Source organism: Dama dama, chromosome 2, assembly GCF_033118175.1.
Source record: "Dama dama isolate Ldn47 chromosome 2, ASM3311817v1, whole genome shotgun sequence".
NCBI classification, from domain to species: domain Eukaryota; kingdom Metazoa; phylum Chordata; class Mammalia; order Artiodactyla; family Cervidae; genus Dama; species Dama dama.
In genome coordinates, this window is record NC_083682.1 from 23,336,136 (window position 1) to 23,349,610 (window position 13,475).

General features: G+C 36.8%; 1 protein-coding gene across 1 annotated transcript; it reads right to left on the reverse strand.

Moving 5' to 3' along the window:
- Positions 1-6,507: 6,507 nt before the first annotated feature.
- On the reverse strand, positions 6,508-7,476 carry LOC133068111 (putative olfactory receptor 8G3). Its single transcript, XM_061159175.1, has one exon. The coding sequence runs from the start codon at positions 7,441-7,443 to the stop codon at positions 6,508-6,510; it is 936 nt and encodes a 311-aa protein (XP_061015158.1). The 5' UTR covers positions 7,444-7,476.
- Positions 7,477-13,475: the final 5,999 nt, after the last annotated feature.

The window sequence follows — 13,475 nt, forward strand, 5'->3', positions numbered from 1 at the left end:
CCAGTTGTCTAATTTTTTCCTTCAACAGGGATTGTTTGTCAATCCTGAACTCATCAGTTAGTGATAAAGATTTCTTCACAGGATCACCTGGGGGACTTTTTAAAATGTATATCCTCATCCAGTGGTTCTGAGGAGTATTTGAGATTTTGAGATTCTGCATCTCTTACAAACTCCTTGCCAATGCTACTGGTTCCCAGTCCACTTTGTGAATAAAAGGTTTTAGAGGATTGTGGCTCATCTTGACAAGTTGCAAGCATGCATGCTAAGTCACTTCAGTCATGTCTGACTCTTTTGAAATTCCACGGACTATAGCCTGCCAGGCTTCCCTGTCCCTGGGATTCTCCAGGCAAGAATACTGGAGTGGATTGCCATACCCTCCTCCAGGAGATCTTCCAGACCCAGGGATTGAACCTGCATCTCATATATCTCCTATATTGGCAGGCTGGTTCGTTACCACTAGCACCACCTGGAAAACCTTCTGACAAGTTGTCTTAATGGTAATAGGACAATAGATTTTAAGATAATAAGTAAATTAATTAAGCTTGTATAAAAATACATTTAATTCTTTAATTGTAAATAGCAAATATAGATTCAAAAGTCAAACCTATATATAATTGGATTTAAAGTTTTCAAGTAAGAATTCAGAATATTTATGCTATATTTGGTTTTTTGAGGTCCTCACTATTAAAAATTCTAGTTGCTATATATAAAGAAACATTTTATTAGGTACCTTTGTTTCTTATTCCTTCTATTTTTGCATTTTCTTGTATATTTTCATTTTTTGTTCCAAAATAAGAAAATGGGAAATAATATAAGGTTTAACTGAATCAAAGTAAATTGGGCACTCAGGTGAGGAGAAATACTATGAAATATAGTTAAATATATCAGTTCAATTATTATTATCAGTTTACATTTTCATGCATTAGTGTTTCTCAATTTTGGATACTCATTTCAAGTTAACAAGGGAGTTTATTTTATTATTATTTCAATACCCAGGATACACCCTATGTCAATAAAGTCAAAATTTTAAGAGTATAACATAAGATATCAGTATTTTTTGAAAACTTCTAAACCTTTAATGTGCACAGGAATAACCTAAGAATCTTGATCAAAAGAAGTTTGTGATAGTAAGTCTCATAAATGGCTTGATATTATGCGTTTTAAAGAAAATCTCTCAGATCTTGTCACTGCTAGTCTATGGACTTCTTAGAAAAATGAAGGGTAGAAGATCTCTTGTTTTGAATAACTTCCCTAGAGTTCTTTCAGATTCAAGCAAAGTGCCCCCAATTAAATGGTTTCTTTAGCATTGGATTTGCTGGGGCTGCAGGATTCTGGGATGTTTGAAGGGCAATGTGTGTGTCTGGAATGCACCTTATAGGTGAGCAGGCAATGACTTACAGTTACTTCACTGTGTCAAATGAAAAAAGTGAGAAAGAGATTTTGGAGTTTGGTAAAGTCAAGGCTGTATATTGTCACCCTGCTTATTTAACTTATATGCAGAGTACATCATGTGAAATGCCTGGCGGGATGAAGCACAAGGTGGAGCCAAGGTTGCTGGGAGAAATGTCAATAACCTCAGATATGCAGATGACACCACCTTTATGGCAGAGAGTGAAGAGGACCTAAAGAGACTCTTGACGAAAGTGAAAGAGGAGAGTGAAAAGCTGACCTAAAACTCAACTTTCAAAAAACTAAGATCATGGCATCTGGTCCCATCAGTTCAATTCAGTTCAGTCGCTCAGTCGTGTCCGACTCCCTGCGACCGCATGAATCGCAGCACGCCAGGCCTCCCTGTCCATCACAAACTCCCGGAGTTTACTCAAACTCATGTCCATCCAGTCGGTAATGCTATCCAGCCATCTCATCCTCTGTCGTCCCCTTCTGCTCCCGCCCCTAATCCCTCCCAGCATCAGGGTCTTTTCCAATGAGTCAACTCTTGGCATGAGGTGGCCAAAGTATTGGAGTTTCAGCTTCAGCATCAGTCCTTCCAATGAACAGCCAGGACTGATCTCCTTAAGGATGGACTGGTTGGATCTCCTTGCAGTCCAAGGGATTTGCAAGAATCTTCTCCAACACCACAGTTCAAAAGCATCAATTCTTCGGTGCTCAGCTTTCTTCACAGTCCAACTCTCACATCCACACATGACTACTGGAAAAACCATAGCCTTGAATAGACAGACCTTTGTTGGCAAAGTAATGTCTCTGTTTTTTTAATATGCTATCTAGTTTGGTCATAACTTTCCTTTCAAAGAGTAAGCGTCTTTTAATTCCATGGCTGCAATCACCATTTGCAGTGATTTTGGAGCACCCCCAAAAAAGTCAGCCACTGTTTCCACTGTTCCCCCATCTATTTCCCATGAGGTGATGGGACCAGATGCCATGATCTTAGTTTTTGGAATGTTGAACTTCAAGCCAACTTTTTCACTTTCCTCTTTGACTTTCATCAAGAGACTCTTTAGTTCTTCACTTTGTGCCATAAGCGTGGTGTCATCTGCATATCTGAGGTTATTGATATTTCTCCTGGCAATCTTGATTCCAATTTGTGCTTCTTCCAGCCCAGTGTTTCACATGATGTACTCTGTATATAAGTTAAATAAGCAGGGTGACAATATACAGCCTTAACATACTCCTTTTCCTATTTGAGACCAGTCTGTTGTTCCATGTCCAATTCTAACTGTTGCTTCCTGACCTGCGTATATTCTTCTCAAGAGGCAGGTCAGGTGGCCTGGTATTCCCATCTCTTTCAGAATTTTCCACAGTTTATTGTGATCCACACAGTCAAAGGCTTTGGCATAGTCAATAAAGCAGAAATAGATATTTTTATGGAACTCTCTTGCTTTTTTGATGATCCAGCTGATGTTGGCAATTTGATCTCTGGTTTCTCTGCCTTTTTAAAAACTAGCTTGAACATCTGGAAGTTCACGGTTCATGTATTGCTGAAGCCTGGCTTGGAGAATTTTGAGCATTACTTTACTAGTGTGTGAGATGAGTGCAATTGTGCAGTAGTTTGAGCATTCTTAGGGATTGCCTTTCTTTGGGATTGGAGTGAAAACTGACCTTTTCCAGTCCTGTGGCCTCAGCTGAGTTTTCTAAATTTGCTGGCATATTGCATGCAGCACTTTCACAGCATCGTCTTTCAGGATTTGAAATAGCTCAACTGGTATTCCACCACCTCCACTAGCTTTGTTCATCGTGATGCTTTCTAAGGCCCACTTGACTTCACATTCCAGGATATCTGGCTCTAGGTGAGTGATCACACCATGGTGATTATCTGGGTCATGAAGATCTATTTTGTACAGTTCTTCTGTGTATTCTTGCCACCTCTTCTTAATATCTTCTGCTTCTGTTAGGTCCATACCATTTCTGTCCTTTATCGAACCCATCTTTGGTTGAAACGTTCCCTGGTATCTCTAATTTTCTTCAAGAGATCTCTAGTCTTTCCCATTCTTTGCACTGATCGCTGAGGAAGGCTTTCTTATCTCTCCTTGTTATTCTTTGGAACTCTGCATTCAAATGGGAATATCTTTCCTTTTTTCATTTGCTTTTCACTTCTCTTCTTTTCATAACTATTTATAAGGCCTCCACACACAGCCATTTTGCTTTTTTGCATTTCTTTTCCATGGGGATGGTCTTGATCCCTGTCTCTTGTACAATGTCATGAACCTCCGTCCATAGTCCCATCACCTCATGACAAATAGATGGGAAGAAATGGAAACAGTAGATGCCAAAATCACTGCAGATGATGCCTGTAGCCACAAATTTAAAAAACATTTACTCCTTGGAAGAAAAGTTGTGACCAACCTAGAGAGCATATTAAAAAGCAGAGACATTACTTTGCTGACAAAGATCTGTCTAGTCAAAGCTTTGGTTTTTCCAGTAGTCATGTAGGGATGTGAGAGCTGGACCATAGAGGCTGAGTGCCAAAGAATTGATACCTTTGAACTGTGTTGTTGGAGAAGACTCTTGAGAGTCGTTTGGACTGCAAGGAGATCAAACCAGTTAATCGTAAAGGAAATCAATCCCAAATATTCATTAGAAGGATTGATGCTGAAGCTGAAGCTCCAATACTTTGGCCACCTGATGTGAAGAGCTGACTCATTGGAAAAGACCCTGATGCTGGGAAAGATTGAACATATGAGAAAAAGGAGGGGACAACAGAAGACAAGATGGTTGGATGGCATCACTGACTCAGTGGACATGAGTTTGAGCAAGCTCCAGGATCTGGTGAAGGATAGGGAAGCCTGGCATGCTCCAGTTCCTGAGGTCACAAAGAGTCGGACATGACTGAGTAACTGAACAACAACAACAACAACAAAAAGTCAGACACAGAAAAGATGTAAACAAAAAGTAAAAACAGATATTTTTTCTGTGGCTGTACATCCTGAAAAGTGTTAAGATACCCATAGATTCCATTCTTTCAGTTCTAATAGCTATATGTTCTGATTTAGATGAATATATATATTGTTGTTGTTCAGTTACTCAGTCATGTCCAACTCTTTGTGACCCTATGGATTGCAGCACACCAGGCTTCCCTGTCCTTCCACATCTCTCAGAGCTTGCTCAAACTCATGTGCATTGAATCAGTGATGCCATCCAACCATCTCATCCTCTGTAGTCCCCTTCTCCTCCTGGCTTCAATCTTTCCCAGCTTCAGGGTCTTTTCTAATAGGTCAACTCTTTGCATCAGGGGGCCAAAGTACTGGAGCTTCAGTTTCAGCATCAGTCCTCCCAGTGAATATTCAGGGTTGATTTCCTTTAGGATTGACTGGTTTGATCTCCTTGCAGTCCAGAGGACTCTTAAGTCTTCTCCAACACAGCAGTTCAAAAGCATCAATTCTTAAGTTTGTGCTTCCAGCTTATGGAATCAAGATTGCACAAGCTGAAGGAATATATATATACATGTGTGTGTGTGTGTGTGTACACATATATATTCTAGAATACATATATAGCAGAGTAGGAATCATGTCTGAGATAGGAGGTTTTTTTTAAATCAATTTTAATTGGAAGGATAGGAGTTTTAATTGTAGCCATTTATGTTCTTTTAAAATACTGATTAAAATTAAGTCAAATAATGAGAGCACTTGGAAAATGAATGTCTGACCTCAATTAATTAATGGATAATGAGATACAAGGGTGGTAAATAATATTATGTTATAAATGTTTTTGTTCCCTAAGCAGACACTACAGGTGAATAAGGTTAAACACTTTCCCAAGAACATTGACCTGTTATTAATGAGTAAATATTTTGAACTGAGAAGAGACAGAAGACAGTTGAGTGTTTAGAATTTCATGAGAATTTATAGTTGTTGTTGTTTAGTCTCTGAGTCATGTCTGACTCCTTTTTGACGCCCATAGTCTATAGCCCACCAGGCTCCTATGTCCGTGGAATTTCCCAGGTTAGAATATTGGAGTGGGTTGCCATTTATTTCTCCAAGGGATCTTCCTGACCCAGGGATCAGACTCACTTGTCCTGCATTGGCAGGCAGATTCTTTGCCACTGAGGCACCAGGGAAGACCCGAATTTATAGTAACCAGGTAGTAAAATGCCCAGAAGCAAATAAGGAATCATATAAGGGGAAAGAAGAAATGTTTCTGAGATAAAATTGATGTGGAATGGCAATTATTTGTAAATTATGGCTTTTTTGCACTCCTATGAGTAGTTTTTCCATAAATAGTACATCATTACTTGTATAGAGATAAAAATGTGTTGGGCTGCTTTTATAAAAATTGTTGGTGTTGAGCATGAAAATTTGAGTCTTTTTAGTGAGTTTCTATCATAAGATTTTGCAGTAACTCTCCAACTGATTTCTTTTTCCTTTGATTAGGACAGATTTGAAATATTTTGATTATTTTCATTATATCAAATGAAACAAAAGTGATACTAAGATTGGAGAGAGAGAAGAAAATGACAGTTTTATAAGGAACTGTAGATTAAAGTGCAGAAGGAAATTACTGGGAAGACCTTAGACTTACCCATGATTACTTGGGGCCAATAAATCACTTTGAGTAAAATCACAGGTCCTGGAGCCAGACATTCTAGACCCTTGTCATTTATTATGTTTGGGAACTTGGACATTTACTGAAACTAAATGTCAGTTTATTCAGATTTTAAAATAAAATAATACTAGGGCTTGCCCTGAGAGAAAACTGTAAATATTAAATGAAGTTATCTACTTTCAAGTACTGGGCTTTGTGCTTGATATTTTATACTATCTCAATCATGTATGTTATTATTTTATGATGATCATCATAATTGTTGTTTGTATTTTTTTAAATCAAACTGGAACTTCTTTAATTCTTAAGAATCTTTTACTTTATTCTTGTTATTTCTCCATACATAGTCACTGTAACACAGATTCAATGGAAGTGGCCCAGAGAGAATTTGGGAAAGGTATTATAAAAGAAAATGATTCTGAATTTCCAAAAATTTGAACAACAAAACTAAAGCATTGCATATCTCAGCAAAAAAAGGATATTTCTGATATGACACTATGGCATTGAATCTATTCATCCACATTTTCTACTGTCCAGAATTTTCTTCAGAGCAAATTTGACATCTTTATTGCGCAGACTATAGATCAGAGGGTTTAGCATGGGTACAATGCAGGTATAAAACACAGAGGACACTTTCCCTTGGTCCATGGAGCTGACTGATGATGGCTGCAGGTACATAAATGCTACAGATCCATAGAAAACAGCAACAGCTGAGATATGGGAGCTGCAGGTGCTGAAGGCTTTGGACCTGCCTTCAGTGGAGTGGATTTGAAGGATGCTAGAGAGGATGAAGATGTAGGAAGCAAGGATTGTTAAAACAGGAATCAGGATATTAAAAGCACTAAAAACTAGAGCCAGTAATTCATTCATGGAGATGCTAGAACAGGATAGCTCCAAGAGTGGGAAGAGATCACAAAAATAATGATTGATCACATTGGCCTTGCAGAAATAAAGTCTCAACAAAAAGCCTGTATGGATTGCAGATTCAAAGATGCACAAAATATAAACTGGCACTGTGAGATGGAAGCAGTTATAATAAGACATGATGACATTGTAAAGCAAGGGGTTACAGATGGCAACATAGCGGTCATATGCCATTACAGCCAACATATAACATTCTGCAAGAATAAAAACAATAAAGAAATAGAGCTGAGTCATACATTCAGGGTAGGAGATGATATTCTTCTCTGTCACAAAGTTCACCAGCATTTTGGGGGTAACGACAGTGGACTGACAGAAATCAATAAAGGACAAATTAGTGAGGAAATAGTACATGGGGGTGTGCAGCTGAGAACTGAGCCCTATCAATGTGATCATGCCCAGGTTCCCCACCACCGTGACTAAGTAGATTCCTAGGAAGAAGACCAGAAGGGGAATCTGGAGCTCTGGTTTCTCTGTGAGCCCAGTGAGGATGAACTCAGTCACTGAGGAGTGATTTCCGGGGTCCATTTTCTTCTCAGCAGGTTCTAAATTTAAAAGTAAGGAAATGAGTGTACATTTGTGTTGGTGTGTGTGTGTGTGTGTGTGTGTGTGTGAGAGAGAGAGAGAGAGAGAGAGAGAAAGAGAGAGAGAGAGAGAGACTTATGAACATATGCATGTGCATGTGTGTGAGGCAGAGAGTAATCCTGCTGAGATAATTCTTTAATGGTCATCAGAGGACATGCATAATGTGGGGATTTCTTTAACATCTACTGTCATTCTAGGACAAACTATGATTCTTGTTGAACTAGAATAGAAATTATAGACTTCAACAGTCTTATAATTAAGATATTTCATAAAGTTTAAGAGAAACACTGATGTCTGGACTTTTAAAGGCAGTCAAAATAAACATTTCTACTATTATTTGAGCACTCTTCTTTCCTCCAAATTTCTGGATTCCAACCTATTTCAAGTCAGAAGAATTTTACATCAAGGCCAAGATTTTAGTTTATGAACATGAAATGATATAATAACATCATCACTTCACATAGTCAAGTGGCACTGGCTCTCATGATATGCTCGTGGGTAAGATGGAGTTCTATGGGCTGGTCACTTTACAATCAGATGTAAAAGAACATATCTGAACACAAAGATGGTCTGTTAATTCAGGATTCCCCAATATGGTTGATCATCAGAGTCACCTAGAGAGATTACAACATTTATAAAAATAATGAGAGTTAAAATGTAAACATATAATTAAAAAGGAAAGTCTTAGATCATCTTCCTTAACATTCTTTACTCCAGGGATAGATTAATCTCTGTAGAATAGCTCTGATAAATCATTTTTGTTTCTGTCTCTTCGAAAGATTGCCTCTACAACTCTAAATAATTCACAAACCTTGATACGTCCAGAATTACCAAGCATGAACATTTTATCAAATTTCTCTTTTATTATATATGCTGTTACTTTAGTTCAATCATTGCCACTGCTTCCTTTCTAGTCTAATATTTGATACTTGTATTTTTAAAAAATGTTTTTCCTTTTTGCTCTTTATCTTTAAAAATGTTTTCAAAAGTGTTTAGAATCTTGGAAGAATTTAAAGATCTTAACATCTATATCAACATTTATAATCAAAATAATATAAGACAGATAAGCCAACACAACTGCCAGTGTAATTCTGATGATCAGCGAGGTTTGGGAAGTACTGGGTTAGAAGACACAACATTCATGTAGCAGCGTGTTTTAGGTGGAGAACTTGAGAGGTGTTTTTTTATCCTTTATTTTCCTTTTATCGTCTTATTTCTTTACCCCCTTTCTTCCCTTTCCTGTTTTTCATCCTTCTTCCCCTACCTCCTTCCTTCTTTCTTTCTTCAATAGTTTAGCAAAAATTGCTGAACCCTTCACTTCAAAATGAAGTGTCTACACTTAGTCTAGAGTATAAAAATTAAAAAAACACAGTTATTTACCTCATGAAATTCAAATTTTGATAGTAAGAAGGCCTAATATTCATTATAAAGAAGCATAATATGAAAATAAAATTGGAATGGAAACTCAGAGGGGTATGCAAATTTGAACAGCTCTCTTAATGGATTCAGAGCTAGGGAACTGAATATTTTGCAATTTTTGTTTCAAAATGTCTTCTGTTATTTATTAGTCTTGATCCACTGTCCATCTTATACACCTAATGTAAGAATTAGGTGTATATAGCAGTGACATAAACCCTGTTTATGTGGGGTTTGAGTCATTTATCAGAATATAAGATGGTATCACTGAATATTAAAAATGACAAAGTTACTACTTACTGGCCTTAGCTTATTTGACTTTTAATGGGGATAGGTAGGAATACAATTAGAAAAGAGCAGTTGGTACTCAAACTCTCTGCTGAAATTTTTCTTTTATCAGTGAAGCTTGGGCTTGAAAATTGCCAGTGCCCCCTGATTAGTGCACACTCTGTGGTCAACAAAAACTTCCAACTTTGTACAACTTAGACCCTGAGGGTGACGGCAACTGGAAAAATGAATAGAGATACTGAAAACAGTTAAAGCAAACTAATTGAAATTTAGCAAAGTAAAGAGTATTTATGTTTAAAATTTAGATTAAAAAGACCCTAATCCTTTGAACACTGGATATAGCTTTGTGTGCCATTCACTTGAAAAGAATGAGCGGTCAATTCTTTACTAACTCAATAAAATTCACAAAGTAAGTGACTGGTTAATAAACAAGTTAGTTTCAGATTGCACTTGTAGAAACACAATGTCTAGAGTATAATCAGTAATAATTCCAGTAACATGATTTTCTAATATTAGTTCATGGAACTACAAAGCCACAAATACGAGGAAGTGTGATAGAACCAATACTTCCTCATGTGTTAAGCTGATCCCCACTGGCCACATGCAGCCTGAGTCACTTAACCTGTCACTTCACACAAATATTATCATTTTCTGTGAGTGTGATTAGGTTAGGAAGCACTACGCCACACTTAAATTATAAATGAGTTTGGAGTTTAGTTATGGCTATTCTTTTTAAGGAGAGATATTGACAAGATAAAAGGCAAATAAAGACTGTGTAAAACTTGAAAAATATTTGAGGGTGTTGGGATAATTAACAGATGTTGTTGTATATCTCAAGGGACTCTAAAGAGACAAAAGACATTTTATGTATGGCATTTGAAAGATCTAAGAATGCAAGGGGAAATATTCTAAACTTTTGAGTTCTTAGAAATGTCTGTTCTTAATCACTGAATACACTCAATCAGACTCAGTTCACATCTGATTCCTCCCAGTTTCAGAAACTTACATTCAAATTCAGAAAATGTTCATTTTCTGGAATAAGTCAAATTCTCTCAGCTTATCTAGATTTTTACTTACTCATGTGAAATAATAGTCTCACCAACCCCATTCATCTCTATTATCTGCTAAATAGTTCTTCTTTACTAATCTCATTTACAATTAATGTCATCATAGCAGTAGTAGTGTTAGTTGCTCAGTCATGTCGACTCTTTGGGACCCCATGGACTGTAGTCCACCAGGCTGCTCTGTCCATGGGATTCTCCAGGCAAGAATACTGGAGTGGGTCGCCATTCTCTTCTCCAGGGTATCTTCCCAACCCAGACATCAAACCCAGGTCTCCCACATTGCAAGCAGATTCTTTACCTCCTGAGCCACCAGAAAAGCAGAATATAATCATGAAAACCTCAAATTCCTTCCAATTGATTAGAGTTTCTTACTACAAGCTCAATAAACTTCCATTTCTAAACAGCACATTTTCAGACTCCAGCTGTACTATAAATCAAAATGATGAACAAATCTGACTTAGTCTCCTCTGTATCCAAGAAAATACCCCACATCTGGCACATCACAACAAGTTTAAAAACATAGTTTATGAATAAACTGATAATTTTATGAATGAAGATGTTGTGGAATGTTTGCCTGAATGTCAATGGTTATTATTTTCATAAGTCTCAAATACCAAGTATAAAATCAACACACTCACCTTTTTTCCTTCCTGGAAATCTCAATACCAAATCTGCCTCACAATGTGCTCTCAGAGAAGAATAGCACTAGTGTTAGTGTGGGGAGTGATAGGTACCCAGCATTCTGCTGTCTTTAGTGTTGGGAGGGCGGACCTGGCAGCCCTGGTCTCAAGAGTCACTTTTGAAGCCGTGGTGCATCACAGATCAGCATCTCCAATTCTAAGTCTTCAGTGTACGTTTTTTCAGTTTCAAGTTAGCAAACATCCTGAACTTTCTCAGTTCTCCCCTGAGCGATTGCGATCACCCTGCTATGAAGGTGTGTCCTGGATTTAGTTATGGCAGGCAATAAATAACATAGATTCAAATACTCTCCAAGGATTTTCATTTCTCAAGAGACTGGCTCTTGAGGAAAGAGGCAATTGCAGTAGACGTGTCCCCAGTTGTCAAACATTTTCTTTCAAAACATAGTATTTTTTTTTGTTGTTAGAATTATCAGTCCTGAACTTATCAACTAGCAACAAAGATTTGTTCATAGTCTCTGTTAAGGATTTTGTTCAAATGAAGATTCTGACCCAGCCAGTCTAAGTTGGATCTGAGATTTTACATTTATTACAAGCTCCTACCAATGCTGTGGATTCACCATCTAGACTGTGAATAGTAGATTTAGAGGATCAGGACATATTCTAAAAATGTATCCTACTGTTAATAAAGGCAGAAAATTTTAATAATGAATTTCCATTTTTCATGTAGTAAATATACTTAATTTTTATACAAATAGATAATATAAATAATTGATTAAAAAATGAAATCTTAAAAAAATTATTTTTACTCATTTAATTTACTTATTTTTTAATTTATTTATTTAAATTGGAGGCTAATTACTTTACAATATTGTAGTGGTTTTGCCATACATTGACATGAATCAGCCGTCGATTTACATGTGTTTCTCATCCTGTTCCAATGAAATCTATATATAACTGAATTTTAGAGTTATGAGGCAAGAATTCAGAATATTGATGCAATTTTTAAAAAGTGGTCACTAATAATAATTTTACTTGTTAAACTGTGAATTTAATGAAATAGTTTATTATTAGGTAATTATGTTTCATAATTCTTCTTTTTCATATACTTTTACTTTTTTTCCAAAGCTGGAATAATTTAGATTGTAGTAGTCTTAGATTGTAGCATGATGTAAGATAAATTGGAAACTCACATCAGGGAGCACTTATAAAATATGATTAAATGAATTAGGTTCAATTATTTTTGAAAGAATTTACAGTTGGGTGACACAGTGCTTCTCAATCAATTTTCCACACTGAAAATGGAAAAATTCAATCATTTACTCAACTGAAATAAGCTTCTATTATACTAGAGCTTGCCTTGAGGGAAGACAGTAAATAGTTACCCATTTGAAAATAGGGCATAGTGTTTACATTTCACAAAATCTTTTATTATTTATTATATTTATTGGGGTATAATTGCTTTACAATGTTGTGTTAGTTTTTCCTTTACAGCAATTGATATTTGTTTTTCTCTTTCTGCCTTACTTCACTCTATATGACAGACTCTAGGTCCATCCACATCTCTACAAATAAAAGCTTAATAAAATATATTACTATAAGTTTCTTCATCATCATCATTGCTGTAGTTCTTGTTTTATTGTAGTTCATTAAAAATAAAATAAAGGCTCTGTTAATCCTTAAGAACATTTTATTTTATTCATCCATTTGTCCATACATAGTCATTGTAATATACTTTTGAAGAAGTGTCCAGGAAGAGAATGTTGGAGATGTTATATGAGGAAGTGTCACTAAAACTGTAAACATCTGAATAATAAATCTAACTCACTGCAAATGATTAGTATGACATCATGATACAGATTCTATTCATGAATGTTTTCTACTGTCCAGAATTTTCCTCAGAGGAAATTTGACATCTTTATTCTGCAGACTATAGGTCACCTGATGCGAAGAACTGACTGATTTGAAAAGACCCTGATGCTGGGAAAGAATGAAGGTGGGAGGATGTCATGGTGTTTGTAGACCGGGATCTGGGGACTGGAGTCGAGGAGAAGAGGGATGCAGGGGACCCAGGTCTCGAGTGAAACAAGGGTACTTTATTTGCAGAAACACATGCTTATATATCTTCAATAAAATTATTACTCAGCCATTAAAAAGAATGAGGTGGCCAAAGTATTGGAGTTTCAGCTTCAGCATCAGTCCTTCCAATGAACACCCAGGACTGATCTCCTTTAGGATGAACAGAAGTCAATATAGGATAAATTGGTGAGGAAATAGTACATGGGAGTGTGCAGGTGAGAACTGAGCCCAATCAGTATAATCATGCTCAGGTTCCCCACCACTGTGACCACATAGATTCATAGGAAGAGAAGGATAAGTGGCAGCTGGAGTCGTGGCTGATCTGTGAGCCCAGCAAGGATGAACTCAGTCACTGAGGACTGATTTCCTGCAGCCATTTCTCTCTGGGTGGTTTCTGAAGGGGAGAGAGTAAGGGACAGTTTTGGACTCATGGCTTTGTTTTGCCCCATTTATATCATATAGAAAATTAATCATTTGAATATTCTCTTGG

Excerpts from the sequence above, each read along its gene's own strand:
- LOC133068111 (XM_061159175.1), bottom strand. The coding sequence starts at position 7,443 with ATGGACCCCGGAAATCACTCCTCAGTGACTGAGTTCATCCTCACTGGG.